General features: G+C 49.6%; 1 protein-coding gene across 4 annotated transcripts in view; it reads left to right on the top strand.

Moving 5' to 3' along the window:
• PDLIM7 (PDZ and LIM domain 7) overlaps positions 1 to 15488 on the top strand; it is a 43244-nt gene that overhangs the window by 2783 nt on the left and 24973 nt on the right. For all 4 annotated transcript variants that reach the window (XM_081185750.1, XM_081185747.1, XM_081185749.1 and 1 more), the window contains exon 2: positions 2159 to 2265. In XM_081185750.1, the coding sequence (XP_081041876.1) occupies positions 2161 to 2265 (105 nt within the window). In that variant the 5' untranslated portion in view covers positions 2159 to 2160. The remainder of the gene's footprint in view (positions 1 to 2158; positions 2266 to 15488) is intronic.

The following is a 15488-nucleotide window of genomic DNA, read 5'->3' as shown; positions in this document are numbered from 1 at the left end:
GGGGGAGGCATGGGATGGAGAAAGTCCCAAGGGCTGGATAGAGAGCCATGCAGGATTGCATTGGGACCCTGGGACTCAGGCTTACAGGCCACACAGCATGTCGTCTAAGCCTTGTTTGCTGTGTCCTCCCTGGAACTGCTTGGCTGAGGTTGCCACGGGTTTGTAGATGCTGTGTGGAAACTTCAAAGCAGGCAGAACAACTCCTGAGCGAGCAGAGCAGAGGCCCGAGGGGCTGTTCCTGCAGCCCTGTGGCACAAGGCTCCGTCCAGGCATGTTTTGCCGACTCAGCCTTGGGAGGAGGAGGAGGGAGAAATCAACGCTCCCTGCCTCTTCCTAGCCGAGCGCATTCCTTTGCCATTCCCATGGAGAAGAAGGTATTAAGCTGCTGCTGAAATCCCTCCAAGCTGAAGTGTCCCAGCCTGGCAGGGAGGGATGGTACAAGCTGGTACTCTGCCTGTGAGGGGCTCCACCTTTGTCTGTCTAGCAGAGGGAGCTCTCTGAGAAGGCCCTGCTGCAGCTCTTTCCTCTGTACTGGATGGGAAGGGGTGTCCTAGATCCCAGCCCAAAATAACACTGTCTTCCTGGGTTGTGTTTCTGTTTTTCTCTCTCCCTTCCCTTTCTCCTTTCCCCTCCTGGATTGTCCTGATTTCCTCTGTTTAGACCCAGCCAGGAAGTTATGTTTTCAGCACTCATTTGCATCTCTCCCAGTCCTGATGAGCAACCACTGGAATATGGCAGTGCTGTCTTGCATGCCTTATATAGACAACAAACTGCCTGGGGAGAATGGGAGGGGAGGGTGAAGGGAGTATTTTGTGTCCAGAAGGCAATTTTTGATTGCTTTTGCTATATAGTAGGGGTGCGTTGACTGGGAAACGCCAAAAGCAGTGAAGTGTCATAACTGCACCTAACAAAAGCCATCTCTTAAGTAATTAGGAACAAATTGAAGGCTTTTCTTTTGGTGCCTTGATCAGCCAGCAGCTGCCTAAAACACAAGGCATAGGAACAGAGCAATTATTCTGTCTTTCCATCCTAATCCCTGAATCCCCCCCCCATTCTTGAATGTTCATATTATCAAGTTGGAATCTCCTATGTCATTTTAAAAAATGGCACTTGCAGAGCCTACGAGCACTTCATGAGTTGTTACTGATTGATATGAGCGGGGTCAGACTCTGTCTTGTCCAGATTAAAATTGTGCTAATGGCCTCTGTTTGAGGATGGGGGGATGATAACTAATTCATATCTGTTTTTTGAGTGAGGGCTTAAATTGGGTTGGCCTGTGGGGAAGCCATTTAGACTCTGGTTGTGTGAATAGGTTTCACATGGCCATTCTAGTGGCTGGACGTGGCAAGTCCATTTACACAAGTACTTCAAATGCTTATATTGATTCGAGCTAACCAAGCTCAAAACGAGCCCACACAAAGACGAGGTGGGATTTGCCCGGAATATGCATTTCATATGTGATTCCTGCATACAGAGGTTCTCGGTTTCACATATATTGTCAAAACGAGGAAAACAAACTTTTCTGTGGTATTGGTAGGCAGAGTCCTTGGAAAGGAAATGCTTCCTCAGTATCTTTGTGTGGTGGTGCTTCTGCCTCTGCCATTTATTGCCTGATGCACTAGGATAGCCTTTGGGAGTTTAGACTAAAGACAGTGAAACGTATTATCTGACATCTCTAGGTAGGTCTGGGAATCTGAAACCCAGGGGAGACCTGATTCCAGTCAGTGTAGACTAGATGTGGCCCTCTGGATGTTGCTGAATTACAACTCCCATTATCCCTTGCTGGGGCTGAGAGGAGTTGCTATTCAGCAATGTGTGGAAGGCCAAAGGTTCCCCACACCTGGTGTAAACAATACTGAGCTAGATGGACCCAATAGTCTAATTTGGTATAAGGCTGCTTCCTTTGTCCCTAAAGGAAAAGCTGAAGAGCATTGCTGTGGGGAGGAGACAGGGATGGGCTGGGGTAGGATGAAGGGCAGTGCTTAGGCCTTGGTGCCAGCTTCCAGGGAAGGAGCTTGCACTTCCCTTTGCCCTCACTTGGGGCAGCCAAGGCTCTACTGTGTGAGGCGGATGTTTCCTGTTCTTCAGTTGTCCTCTCCCAGCTCTCCTGTCCCTTGCTGCATCACTTTTAAAGCTAATAATCTCTTCTCCTCCCCAGAAATGAGTGACATGGACTCATACAAGGTACTGCTGGATGGGCCGGCGCCATGGGGCTTCAGGCTGCAGGGTGGCAAGGACTTCAACATGCCACTCTCCATCTCCAGGGTAAGTCATGAAGAAGCTCTTTCTCAGGGAACTATGCTAGTCCTTGCTGGTCAGCCATGGTTGATTTCTTCCGTTGCTTCCATTCATTTCCTAGGCTCAAGCACTCTCACATCTCTGTTGTGTGCTGGTCTCTTTATCACAAAGGAAAGGAAAGGCAAAAGGTCTCCCCACACCCACCCCACCCAGAGCTGCCAGCCTTCTTTGCGCTCATGATGTAATGAGAAGGTCCTCAGCATTCAGCCTGTTACTTGATCTTGGGCTCCTTGGGGCTCCTGCGCTCTATTTTTGGATCTGTGGCAATGGCTCTTGCCTGTGGCTGGGTGGAGCTAACTTGGGGTTTGTGGTAATGTGAATATGATATTCCGGCTGTTCCAAGAGGGATGCCAAGGCGTGTAACTTAGTCGATCTTAATGCCAGCTTCTAGGGGGCAGCAATCTGGCTTTGACTTGTAGTTGGCAGCTGATTCTGTTGGTACCTAATCAATCAAACCTCTCTGTCCAGATGATGCTTTCTTTAGGCTCCTCCCCCCTCTTTTTTTCATATTCATGAATCTCCTGTTTGGGTGAAGTGGGGCTGACTTCTTTAGGATGAGAAATAAGGCACACAGTCTCTCCCCTCTGTGTGGCTTCTTGGGATCTCCACCCACTCTCTGCTGGAGCAGAAATGAAATTCAACCCCACACTCCTAGCCCAGGCACCGGGAGATGCCAGCAGTGTTTGTTTCATCTTCTAAATGCCTTCTGCCAGAACGTCAAGAGCTGACCTTTAGCCCTGGGTAGTGGAGGGCAGAGTACGGCCAAGCAGGCCCTACTTTTTCCTGTGCTGTCAATGAGGCTCAAGGTCATGCTGGACCACTCTCTGGTTGACACTGGTTCGAATCTCGTCACATCCATAAACACACAGAACAGTTTAAAGGCTTGCGGCTGGATTAGAGCCTGGGCTTCCCACCTGCAATATAGGAATCATAGGGGCCTACTTCACAGGGTCGCACTGAGGATGTGTGTGAAGTGCTTCCAGCACTTGAGCACCTCGTAGCCAAGCACTAAGTATTCTACTTCTGTTGAAATTGGCAACACCCTGCCGCTTAGTAGTGATAATAAGGACTCTCTTGATGCTCCCCATTCTTCTTGGAACTGGTATACCCCAAGGCTTTCCTTCTGGGCTTGAAGGAGCCCCTGCTCACCCACGAGAGCCACTCCTGACCTGAAAGCTCCCCTTTGGACTGGCAGTGGGGGCTCACATGCTGGATGGCTTGCAGACGACTCCTGCTCTGCTCGCCTTTTGCCTTATAAGCCTTGGAATGCTGAGTGCAGCCGCTGCTGCTGTTGCTGACGCTTGCAGCCGCTTGGCAAAGCGGAATGTTTCTCTATAAACGAGAAGCCCCGAGGGCTGGAGAAAGGCACCAGAAAGCCCCCTCTCCATTGCTCCACAACCAGGCACTTTCCCCACCCACATGCTGCTTATAGTCCTCCACATCTTTTGCAGCACCATCTCTTCCCCGCCCCCCCCCCCTTATTGTGTGCTGGAGGTTTTGTTTGTACTTTCTCTGCTGCTCTGTTCCTAGCTATTCTTCCCAGCCCATCTCTGGGGACGCTCTGCTTTCCTGCTTGGAGGGCTTTGTGCTGAGGCAGCCTCCGCTGTTTTTGTTCCCTCACTCTCTCCCTTTTTTTTAAAAAAAAAAGTTTCTCCTGGCTTGCGGCCAATCCCTAGCAAAGCCCCTGCCTAGACAGGGGAGAGCCTCTCTGCAGAGAGACCCCAGCTAGCGCCTCCCGCAAACATACCAGAGGCTAGAGCAGCAGCAGCAGCAGCACCCTTCCCCTCCTTTCCCCTGTGCTAGCATGCCACAGCCCATCCCTCTTGCAAGAAGTATGAGAGCTCCTTTGTGGCCAGGCCTTGAGAAAGACTTTCCTTCCTGTGCTCTTTGGGGAAGGTGGCTTGCTGCGTTTGGCTGTGGCTGTCACAGCCAAGGATGGCCAGGGTCTCACTTGTTAGGCCATTGTGCTTCTGCTCAGGTGGCTACAGTCAGCCGGTACTCCTGTGGTTTGGCTGTTGGCCCTCCCTTGGCAAGGCTCCTGGCATCTGTAGCAGCTTCAGAGGGAGTGTTGTGCAATGCTCCCTGTCCCACTAAGTGAACTGGAGCTTAGCTGTTCTGGGCTGTTGTGATGGCATTTTAGGTTCCAGCCACCACTAACTGTCATATTTAACCTCATTTTTCTTTTGCCCAGGTGCAAAATGGCTCCTTAAACCAAGGTTGCAGTCGCCAAAACGGAATGTCGTATTGCCATTTGGGGGCAAGGTGGCTAAAGTCTTATTTTCTCAGTTAAACGTCTTTGCTAGATCAGATGACAACCTTGAGCTAGGTTAAGAACTTTAAGAACTTAAGGAAGAAAAGTCCCTTTATCCAGGGACAGTCCACATATATACTGGCCTATTCCCACCTTTTTTCCTTAATGGGGACACAGACCATTCATAACGTAAGAATATTCTTCACAACTGTGAACAGGGCAGTAGGATAAGTGAAGATAAGCTACAACAATTAGCTACAACATTGGTTACAACTCCTGCTCAGGTGGCACAGAAAAAAACATTTTGGTTCCTGAAAGTCATTCTGATTGTGCAGATAAAATATAACTGATAGAATTCTGCAGGATGTGGTATTAGCATGTGAAAACAGTACAGATCCAGTGATCTCCAGGCATGCACCTCCAGGTGGTGGAGATGTCAGGCATCATCCTGGCACCCAGGCATCTTCACTTGGTTGCAAGTCACTAATAGCCAGGTGCAAAATGCACCTGATAACCTGGCTAATTTCAAACACTGCTTTTGTCCTCCACTGTCCCAGACCTTGGGGGAGTGGCGGTATTTTTTTACCACGCAATGCACTTTTCTCTTCCTGGTTGAGAGATGTGGGATTTAGCATTCCCATTAATAAGAAATGCTAAACTTTTGCAAAAGTGCTTCCTGATTTGATGCTGCATGCCAGATGTCAGCAGACAGGTGTGAGAGAAGAAGGCAGAGGCTTGTAAAAATAGTGAGAATTGGGTAGAAGGGTTTCTCTTCTGCTAAAATAATTTGCTATGCCAAAAATAAAAAACAGTGAAGCATATGGTTGCAATCTATATGAGATATATGGGGGGGGGGAGGCAAGGAGAGAAGCTCTGGTGGTGGAGGGGGGTTGTTGAGTAATAGGAAGCACAGCAGTGTGAAATGTCTGTCTGGGTGTCTGATGCAAATGCTTCTATCTCATGAGATGAAAGGTCTTGCATGGAAAATAAACAGGAAGTAGGGCGAAAACAGATCCTGCATTTATTGGGACCTCCCCCAGTGCAAATATTAGTAACAGACCTTGTAGAGCTGAATACACCTTGAATCTGACTGCCATCTTCAAAACTGCCAGTGGGGTTGACCCTTAGTAGGACCTAAATAAAAGGTAGTACCTAATAAGCGTTTTGGAAACTCCTAATACAATCTAGAGCAGGGGTCTGCAACCCGCGGCTCCGGAGCTGCATGTGGCTCTTTTACATCTTTGCTGCGGCTCCGGGGCGGATACTAGCAAGGGGAGGAGGCGCATTGTGCGCCCCGACACTCCTCTCTGTGGCGGGCGCTGTACTGGCTGTGACATCGCATGGGGGCGGTGCGTGCGTTAGTCACGCACCGTCCCGACGTCACCTTCCCGCCCGCTGTCAGATCGTGGCTCCGGAGATATATTTGTTTTAAATGTCGCAATGGTTTTGCGGCTCCCAGTTGTTGTTTTTTCTTCGGAAATGGGTCCAAGTGGCTCTTTTTGTCTTAAAGGTTGCAGCCCCCTGGTCTAGAGAATAGTTGATTTCATCCCCTAAAAATGGAAGATCAAATGTTTACAGCAGAATACCTAGAAGAATGTGAGCTTATGTGAGCTCATAGCTCCTTTATGCTTGTTCCTGTTAAAACATTAGATTCCTTGCAACTTGGTAATCTCAGAAGGTGCAGGGGATAAAATGGCTTCACTGTTCCTCCAGAGTTGTCTGAAGACTGCCTGGGCTGTGTGACGAGGATTGTCAACACTTGGCTTCTGTGCCAAATCTGTTCCCTTGAGGGACGATACTTGGCTCCTGCAATTGTGAACCCAGAAGCAAAGGAGGGGTGTAGAAGAGGAGGCACAGCGGCAACAGTGGGTCTTGCCAGAAAGCCACTGTAGGGAGTTTGGGTTGGGCATTTGACCCACTGCACCCCTTGCTCAATGCAGGCCTCTGGCAAAACTAGTTGCTGTCCAGGGTTCTATGTTAAACAAATTGGTGGCATAATCTGCAGGAGTGGCTTCCCCATACCATACAGTGCACCTCTTAATAAACAGGATGTGGAACATATTTGCATGAATGGGTCACCCAGAGCTGGGGTGGGGAAACTGTGCCCCTCCAGAAGTTGCTGAATCACAGCTCCCATCATTCCTGACTTGGCCTTGCTGCCTGGGGCTGATGGGAGCTGTGGTCTAATAATCAGGAAGGCTGATCTGGAACATCCCCCTTGGATCGAAGTGATGGAGGAAGCAGTGGAACAGGAATAGAGAGCTTAACACTTGTCCAGCTTTAGCGCCGCAGGGTGGGTATTAAATAAACGTTGGCTAGTTGCGTTAGGAAGGAAGCTACTGGCTCATTAGCTCAATGCCTCCGAATTAACGGTTCATGGGCTGTGGGACTGCTCTGTGCTGCCAGGCTTCCTTGAGCTCATTGTGAACTTGTGACTTCTGCATACAAGAAAGATGTTCTGTGAGTCACACACTGGCAAGTAGGTGAAATATCTGGGGCGGTGATGCAATTGGGAAACGGATGTGTCAGAGTGGTCTTCCAGCTCATGTACAGCCTTAGGAACCCACATTATTCCTGCATATTTGGGACAGGACAAACTGTCAGGTCGAGAGCAGTGTGGGGTGGCTGAGGACTGATGGGGAAAACGACAGTCCTTTGCTCAGGTTCCTAGCTGTGTCCATTACAGCCAGAAATGACCTGTTCCTTCTGTACCGAGCGCCTGTGTCTTTAACTTTTGTAAGTTCCTTTGAAGACCACCTAGAGAGGAGCGACAGGGAGGAGGGTATTGCAGTGGGCACACATTTCAGGTGCCTGCCGTGGTGGAAGGATGAGGCCATGATGGGTGATAGAAAAGAGCAGGTGCAGTGATTGATGCCTGGCTGGTTCAGCTGTCCCAAGGCTGAGTTCTGAAAACCAAGCAGAGCTGCTGAGGTCAGATGGAGAACAGGATAAAAATACACTCCTTGCTGTTAAAAGAGGGATGGAGCAAGGTGAGCATTGTCCAAGGAAGCCCATTGGCTGGTCCCAGAGGGGTGTCTCCCCCATGTACTGCAGCTTGGCTGTACCTTCAGAGGCACTTGTGCTAACTTGCCAGGGAACTGAGTACAAGGCTGTAATTTCGTTGGGATTTTGACGTTTTCCCAAAGGCCCCAGTTTGCTAGGATAGAATCTGAGCACTCGCATTTCATTTCAATACAGCTGTATGAAGAAGAAGAAAATGCAGGTTTCCATAATAGCTGCTGCAAAGCAGGGCTGTGTGTATTCTGTACTCAGAGCAAAATCCTTCACTTAAAAAGCAGAATTATAAATCAGTGATGGTGAGACTCTAGCTGCCCAGATGTTGTTGGTCTACAGCTCCCATCATCCCTGACCATTGGCCATGTTGGCTGTGGCTGATGGGAGTTCGGAAGGCCACAGGTCTAAAATCACGCAAATCGTGCAATATTGCATTATCTTTGCTGCTTTTGTTAGTCACCATGGGGCATGAAGAAGTCCTTCCTGACCACTCTGCAGCTCCATGGTAACGCTCCTCCTTTGCATGCAGAAGGTGGCAGGACCAGGTTCAGTCCCCAGCACCTCCAGTTTGGGTTTGGAAAGACTCCTGCCTGGATTGGAACCCTTGAAAGCTGCTGCCAGTCAGTGTAGACAATACTGAGCCAGATGGACCAATGGCCTGACTCGGAATAAGGCAGCTTGCAGTGTTGACTGCAGAACACAAACTACTTTGAAGCAACGGAACTGTTTTGCAAAAGTAAGTTGTCAGCTCTCTGTGCTTGAGAGCTGGTGGCTCTGTGATTGCTGAGCGGGGGAGTCTGTGGCTTCCCAGCAACAGAGCTGGTTATGTTTGCTGGGAGTGAGTTGGCTCAGGTTTCTAAAACTGAGCAGCAGCAAGCAGGTGTGGGCCGCCCCAATGTGAAGGTCATTGAAATCGAGGGAAGAGGAAAGGCCAGAGGGGTGGAGATTGACGGAAGGAAACTGCTTCCCCCCTTTGGTGAAAACCAGACCCTTTTTGATGCAAGTTGGCTCCAGGACTGAAACCCCACCACAGGCAGGAAGTGGGGAAGAAATGCCTGTTCCCACAGTGACCAGCCACCCTCATTTTTTTTCTGTACTGGTGGGGTGGGCAATGGGGGTGGAGGAGGCCAGCTAAGCTTGCTGGCTGGGAATAGACTGGCTGTCCTCTGGGGCCAGGGAACTGCAGAGCCCTGAACTTCCTGCCCAGCCTGGATAAATGCACACACAGCGCCAAAGGGGTGGTCGTTTTTAGACTTGCTCATGTGTAATAAGGCAGGAAGGAAGCAGGAAGGAGGGAGTGGATTTGACTGTGCCAGAAGATGGAAATCTAGTGCATTTCTGGATTAGCTGTACTGCCCAGCCTGACGTGTTGTGTTCTCTCCTTCTGACCATATAACTGCTGTGGAATGACCTCTGTCTTTTTATCCCCTGTGATTTCAGATTTTGGGGTTGTGGGGTTGTTGAAACTTGTCCTAATCTCTGGACGTGCTCTTTGTGTCATGTCACCACCATGTTAAAAAGCAAATTAAAGATGCAGGATTTTTTTGGGGGGGAAAGAAAGAATAGGAATGAAGTGTTACATTGGTGAACCAAATTTAAAACAATAATAGTTTCGGTGTACGTGTGGAAACGAGGAAATCCTCCTTCTGTTTGAATATAGCAGTTTGCCTTTCCCTGGCCTTGCATTGTTCAGCCTTCTCCAACCTGGTGCCCCCGGGTGTTGTTGGACTCCAACTCCTATCAGTCCCAATCCGGGGATGATGGGAGCTGTAGTCCAAAATGTCCAGAGGGCCGCAGGTTGGGGACTGGGCTTCTCATCCTCCTTGTTGTTCTTTAGTCGTGTCCGACTCTTCGTGACCCCATGGACCAGAGCACGCCAGGCACTCCTGTCTTCCACTGCCTCCCGCAGCTTGATCAAACTCATGCTGGTAGCTTTGAGAACACTGTCCAACCACCTCATCCTCTGTCGTCCCCTTCTCCTTGTGCCCTCCATCTTTCCCAATATCAGGGTCTTTTCCAGGGAGTCTTCTCTTCTCGTGAGGTGGCCAAAGTATTGGAGCCTCAGCTTCATGATCTGTCCTTCCAGTGAGCACTCAGGGCTGATTTTCTTAGGGGCTGATTTCCTGATTTCATCCTCCTTAGGGGGAGCCATTTGCATGCCGGGCCAGATACCTCCTTCACCCTGAACAGTGGAATGGCCTGATTTCTAGACTTCCCACTACCTTATGCCTGGGAAGCATTTTCCTCAAAGACTCCCAGGGAAAAGGATACATTGGCACCATATATAAAGTTGGTGGCATTGTGCCCGCTGGGCAAGGCCTGTCAGAATTGCCTGGTGGGGTGAACTGAACAGGTTGGGAGAAGGTATATCTTGGTGCACATCGACTCCAGCTGTCATTTCCCCCCATTTGAAAGATCAGACAAATTTATGATCTGGCTGCTCCATCCCTCGGGGGACTCTTGCATTCCACCTAAAGTTGCACACATTCCTCCACTTCTCCCCCTGTGTATGGCTCTGTCCCTGGGATTCTTTCCATATAAAAATGAAAACACAGGAGCTGCCTGGAGCAGTTGCCCTAGCACCATGAGCATTTGGCCACTGCAAGTTCCTACATAAATGTCCCTTATAACATGGAAGCCATATATAGCAGCATGTGGTTTTCTTAGTCATTTATCTTTTGTTGCTGACAGCGAATTTGTACTGCTAGGGGCAAACGATTCGCTCCACTCCTGCTTCACCAGGGGGAACACCTTGGCAGAGCTCCTTTCAAGTTCCACCCATTTAGGGTGCTTCTTTTCCAACCCTCCTAGAGCATTATGTCCTCAGTATTTCACACAGGTCTCTTGCAATGGGCTGTCATGGTGTTGGTACAAAGCCCAGATTTTTCATACGGAGCCCTGTGTCAAGGAAGCGAGAAGTTGCTGCTGGGCTTTGCAGGAGGGTTTGCCAGCCCTCTGAGCTGCCTGGAGATCTAGCAGCAGACGCAGACTCTCCTTTTATGTTCATGTTGAGCTGGACTTGGAAGAATACTTGGGCTTCCTCCAAGTGCCAGCAGATCTTCATCCCAAGTGAGCAGGGATGGTTGAAAGCTGTATCCCCCTGGATGCTCTTAACCCCGGATGCAGTAGTTTTCTGCCCTTTCATACGACTAAGAGGATGTATTAGCTGAGTTGGCAAGAAGAGGGAAAGGTTGGCTGGAGTGATACTTGAGACATTTTAGTGATGTGCCTAAGTGGCTGGTCCTTATGGTGCAGCGACTTAACCTAAACCCGTGACTGTTTATTTGCCACCATCCTCAAGTCAGGCAGATGGTTAAGGGGGGAATATCTAGAGGATGTTGCCCAGAGAAATGGTTGCACTGTCCTCAGGAGTAACTGGCCCTGCCCCAGAGAAAGCTGGTAAAAAGGTAAAGGACCCCTGACAGTTAAGTCCAGTTGCGAATGACTCTGGGGTTCCGGCGCTCATCTTGCTTTACTGGACGAGGGAGCCGGCGTTTGTCCGCAGACAGCTTCCGGGTCATGTGGCCAGCATGACTAAGCCGCTTCTGGCGAAACCAGAGTAGCACACAGAAACGCCGTTTACCTTCCCACCGGAGCGGTACCTATTTATCTACTTGCACTTTGACGTGCTTTCGAACTGCTAGGTTGGCCGGAGCAGGGACCGAACAACAGGAGCTCACCCCGTCGTGGGGATTTGAACCGCCGACCTTTCAATTGGCAAGCCCTAGGCTCAGTGGTTTATACCACAGCACCACCCATGTCCCTGAGAAGGTAAAAGGTAAAGGTACCCCTGCCCGTACGGGCCAGTCGTGTCTGACTCTAGGGTTGTGCGCCCATCTCACTTAAGAGGCCGGGGGCCAGCGCTGTCCGGAGACACTTCCGGGTCACGTGGCCAGCGTGACGAAGCTGCTCCCACCTTCCCACTATAAAGCGGTACCTATTTATCTACTTGCACTTAGGGGTGCTTTCGAACTGCTAGGTGGGCAGGAGCTGGGACCGAAAGATGGGAGCTCACCCCGCCGCGGGGATTTGAACCGCCGACCATGCGATCGGCAAGTCCTAGGCACTGAGGTTTTACCCACAGCGCCACCCGCGTCCCTGAGAAAGCTGGCATTAAACCAATAAATCAGAAGTGGGAGCACATAGTACTTCTATTCCAAGTGTCTTCTTTTTGGTTCTGGACAAAGTCAATTTCAGCCTTTAGGGGGTTAGGCAGGCAAGCAGGCAGAAAAGCCCTTGGTGCAGCTTCTCCCTACACATTTGGTCATGGTGTCCAGTTGTCCAATTATTGTTTTAAAACATTATTTATTTATTTGTCATTTACTCCAAAAATGTATCTCGAAGAGACTTACAATTTTTTTTTAAAAAAACTTTAAAATACCAAATAATAAAAAGATAACATACCAAATATAAAAAATGATTTGTTTTAAAAATTATTCACTAAAAGTGTTCATCTTACAGCAAAACTAAAAGGACACATCCTGCTCCATTCAGCTAAAAGATGGACATCAGATCATCACAAAATTATTGGGTGAACATCTTCACCTTGCGCCTAAAGGCTGATGGTGATGGCACCAGACACATAACTCTGGAGAGAGCATTGCACAGTCAGGGAGCCACCACAGTCATCCAGACCACCCCTGAGGCCAGACACTGGTCTAGTGCATCCACTACAGTACCACCCACTCCCAGCTAGGACAGCCACTCTAGAAGAGTGCCATGGCTGATGGTATCAAAAGCTGCTAGGCGATCAAAGGGACTCAAGAGGGTTGCACTTCCCCTGTCTCTCTCTCTGTTGACCAAAGGTTATCATACTGGACAGCCAAGGCAGTTTTCAGCTCCCAAAGCACTGTAGGCAGAGGGTCCCTGCCCTTAGAAGTACAATCTAAAATAGAGTGGAATGGGAAGGAAGCGTTACTGTGTGGGGAGCAGGCTCCAGAACCAGCTCTCATACAGCTATTGCTCTTATAATGACCAGCTGAGATGGAAGCTGTTCAGGTCACTTGATGGAAGGGTTGCTATTAGGTAGTAGCTGAGGGAGGGACAGAGGCTGCTGGTTTCTTAGCAGAGGCAATGGAAGAATTTTTTGGGGGGAGCCCTTGCCTTTCTCACCAGCTGCATGCTGGCCCCTGACCCACCAACCACTGTCCCATGCATTCCTTGGGGCAGAAAGGCTGGCTTCTCCTGCTTGAGCTTGTCCAGCAATGACCATCTTTGGGGTGAGAAGGTGATGATGGTGGGGCCGAAAGGGTCATGTGAGCCACACTCTGCTTCCTCTGGAGGCCCCCTTCCCACTCGAAGAATTGCCCCAAGGGGTCCTGCATACAGTGGTACCTCTGGTTACGTACTTAATTCGTTCCGGAGGTCCGTTCTTAACCTGAAACTGTTCTTAACCTGAAGCACCACTTTAGCTAATGGGGCCTCCAGCTGCCGCCGCGCTGCCGGAGCACGATTTCTGTGCTCATCCTGAAGCAAAGTTCTTAACCCGAGGTACTATTTCTGGGTTAGTGGAGTCTGTAACCTGAAGCGTATGTAACCTAAGGTACCACTGTACCTGGGACAGTCTTCCATTTCCCAGTGGGAGGGCCTCCCACAGCAGCAGAGGAGGAAAGAGCACCACTGCCTTTTGCATGCTAGCCAACGCTTATCCTTGGCCCCTCTGGTGGTTTCCCCTCTGCCGATCCATGGGCTTCAGCATGCATCTGATGGTGCTGACACCAGGCCCATGGGTGTAGCCGGGGGGGGGCAGCTGCCTCCCATCAAGTAAACAATAGAAATGCTTAACTAACTGACCAATCACGTTGGTTCTGGCCCCTACTAACAAAAGTCCTGCCCCCTCCCCAAAAAACCCCTGGCTGGGCCCATGATCCAGGCCTGTTCTGGAAAATTAGTTGAATTCTCCATGCTCTCAACAGGCGCAAGTGGTTTTTCTGTTTTAAAAATCAACCCTGCCCTAAGGAAGCCACATCGTAGCCTTCTGCTGACCCCTCCCACAGGCAGCCATGATTGCGGCTTGAGTTTCTTGGACACAACTAGCTCCCTTTTGGCCAAACGGTGCAATCATGCTCCGCGTTCCCCCTCTGCTTCTTTCTGCTTGGGACTTGTGGAACAGGAAGACTCTGGGTTAATTAATGCCTCACTGCCCCCAGGGTGGGTATTGCATTGCTGCTGATGAGCTAATGTCTCTGTCTGCTGACAGAGGGAGATGAATGAGATGGCTGGGAGAGGTGATCCTGCCGAGAGAGGTGGGCTGCTTGCCTGCCCCCATCTACTCTCTAAGCAGACATACAGGCTTGAGGAATTTCTGTGGCTTTGTAGCTCCGACGGGGCCGTGAGTGTGACACATGGATTGCGTTATGGGAAAGGCATTGATTCACTCCAGGCTCCCTCCTTCAGAGCCCTGCTCTCTAGTAAAGTCTAGAGAAACCCTTGGGGATGCTGGAGCCAGTCACCTCTTCCCTCCTTCCCTCCCTCGTCCCCCCAGTCCAGAGATGGGCTTGGGATGAGCGGTGGAGAAAAGAGCACAGGCTCCTTGGATTCCTCAAAACCTGCCTGCTTCTCTCCAGCAAAGCTCAACACTAGGTCCTTTCACCAGAAGCAGGACAGGTTTCTCTTGCCTTTGGGGGCTCTGCATGCTGTTGGTGCCCAGTGCAGGGGTGAGGGGCACATGGTGGCTCTTCCCCTCTTTGCTGAGTGTCTTAGTTGGCTTACGAATAGAGAAAAGGAATGGGAGGCTGAACGGTGCTTTTGTAACGCTGGGAACAGGCTGGTCCTGTGCCACGGGGCTTTTGCAAAAGCACAACTGGATGGTGGGTGTGTATGGGTAGTTATTCCACAGTTAGCTCCAGCGCAAACTTGTTAAAATGGGGATCGGATGATTCAGCACGTGCAGGAGACTCATGTCGTGAAAGCTGCATGCGCATAGATGTGTTCAGCTGTATGAGGAGAGGAAAAGCTTTGGTAGCGTGGATCCTCCTTTGGTTGTTTGACCCGGAAAATGCCTTTTTGAATCGTGCTGAGTTGAGAAAGAGCCTGGGAAATCAAAGTCATTTGTGGGGGACATTGTCTCCGTGAGTGGTAGGCAGGAAGGCAACATGCTTTGCATCTGGAAGACATATCCAGAGGATCTGTGAGGGCATACAGCAACTCACAAGTAACCATCCAGCGTGATCACAAAATATCCAGTCCACTGATAAGGGAACTTATATGGAGGGTGGTGATACTGCTGCTTGTTTCTTCGGGGTGAGGGAATAGATAGGTGTATGTAAAAAACAAACAAACAAAAGATGTAGCTGCATGCTGCACATTGAGTGTAACATGTAGTTTGGTTCTCAGCCGTAACTGAGTGACAGAAACAAAACCTACAAGCTGCAAGACTTTTGTGCATTGTGTCAGAAGATGAATCTGCAGAAAATCCCCTAAAACTCTGTTCAGTTGCAGACCAGAATTGTGCCCCTTGGGCTGAACTTTGGAAATCTCAGCGTGATGAACGATTTTGCTCAGAGTGGCCTGATGATAAGTTTATGAATAATTGGATTTCCCTATACAGTCTCACACTCTTCTGTACTGTGTAAAGCAGGCTAGAAAGACTTCTGTGTTATCTACAGACTCCTTTGTGTTTAAACTTGTAAATATTTGACCACCCAATACATACCTCTTCCCCCCGCCCCCCAGGTTCCTGAATGTACCAGCTCCAAACAACATTTGCATTAATGCAGTGTGGAGGTTACTCAGATAAGGGTTGGCTCGGTCTTAGCTGCTTTCATCATAGGTAGTTTCATATTTGTCATTTCCTCTCCCCAACCCCCTTCTCCTTTCTTTCCAAGTAAAGAATAGTGCCATTTTCTATTACGTTTCACAAGCTGTTTCATTAAGATGACCAATTGCCCTGTGGCATCTAAAATGCTATCTAATAGCAGAATGA

Source organism: Podarcis bocagei, assembly GCF_964188305.1.
Source record: "Podarcis bocagei genome assembly, chromosome: 2".
Lineage (NCBI taxonomy): Eukaryota > Metazoa > Chordata > Lepidosauria > Squamata > Lacertidae > Podarcis > Podarcis bocagei.
This window is presented reverse-complemented; position numbering and strand designations above follow the sequence as displayed.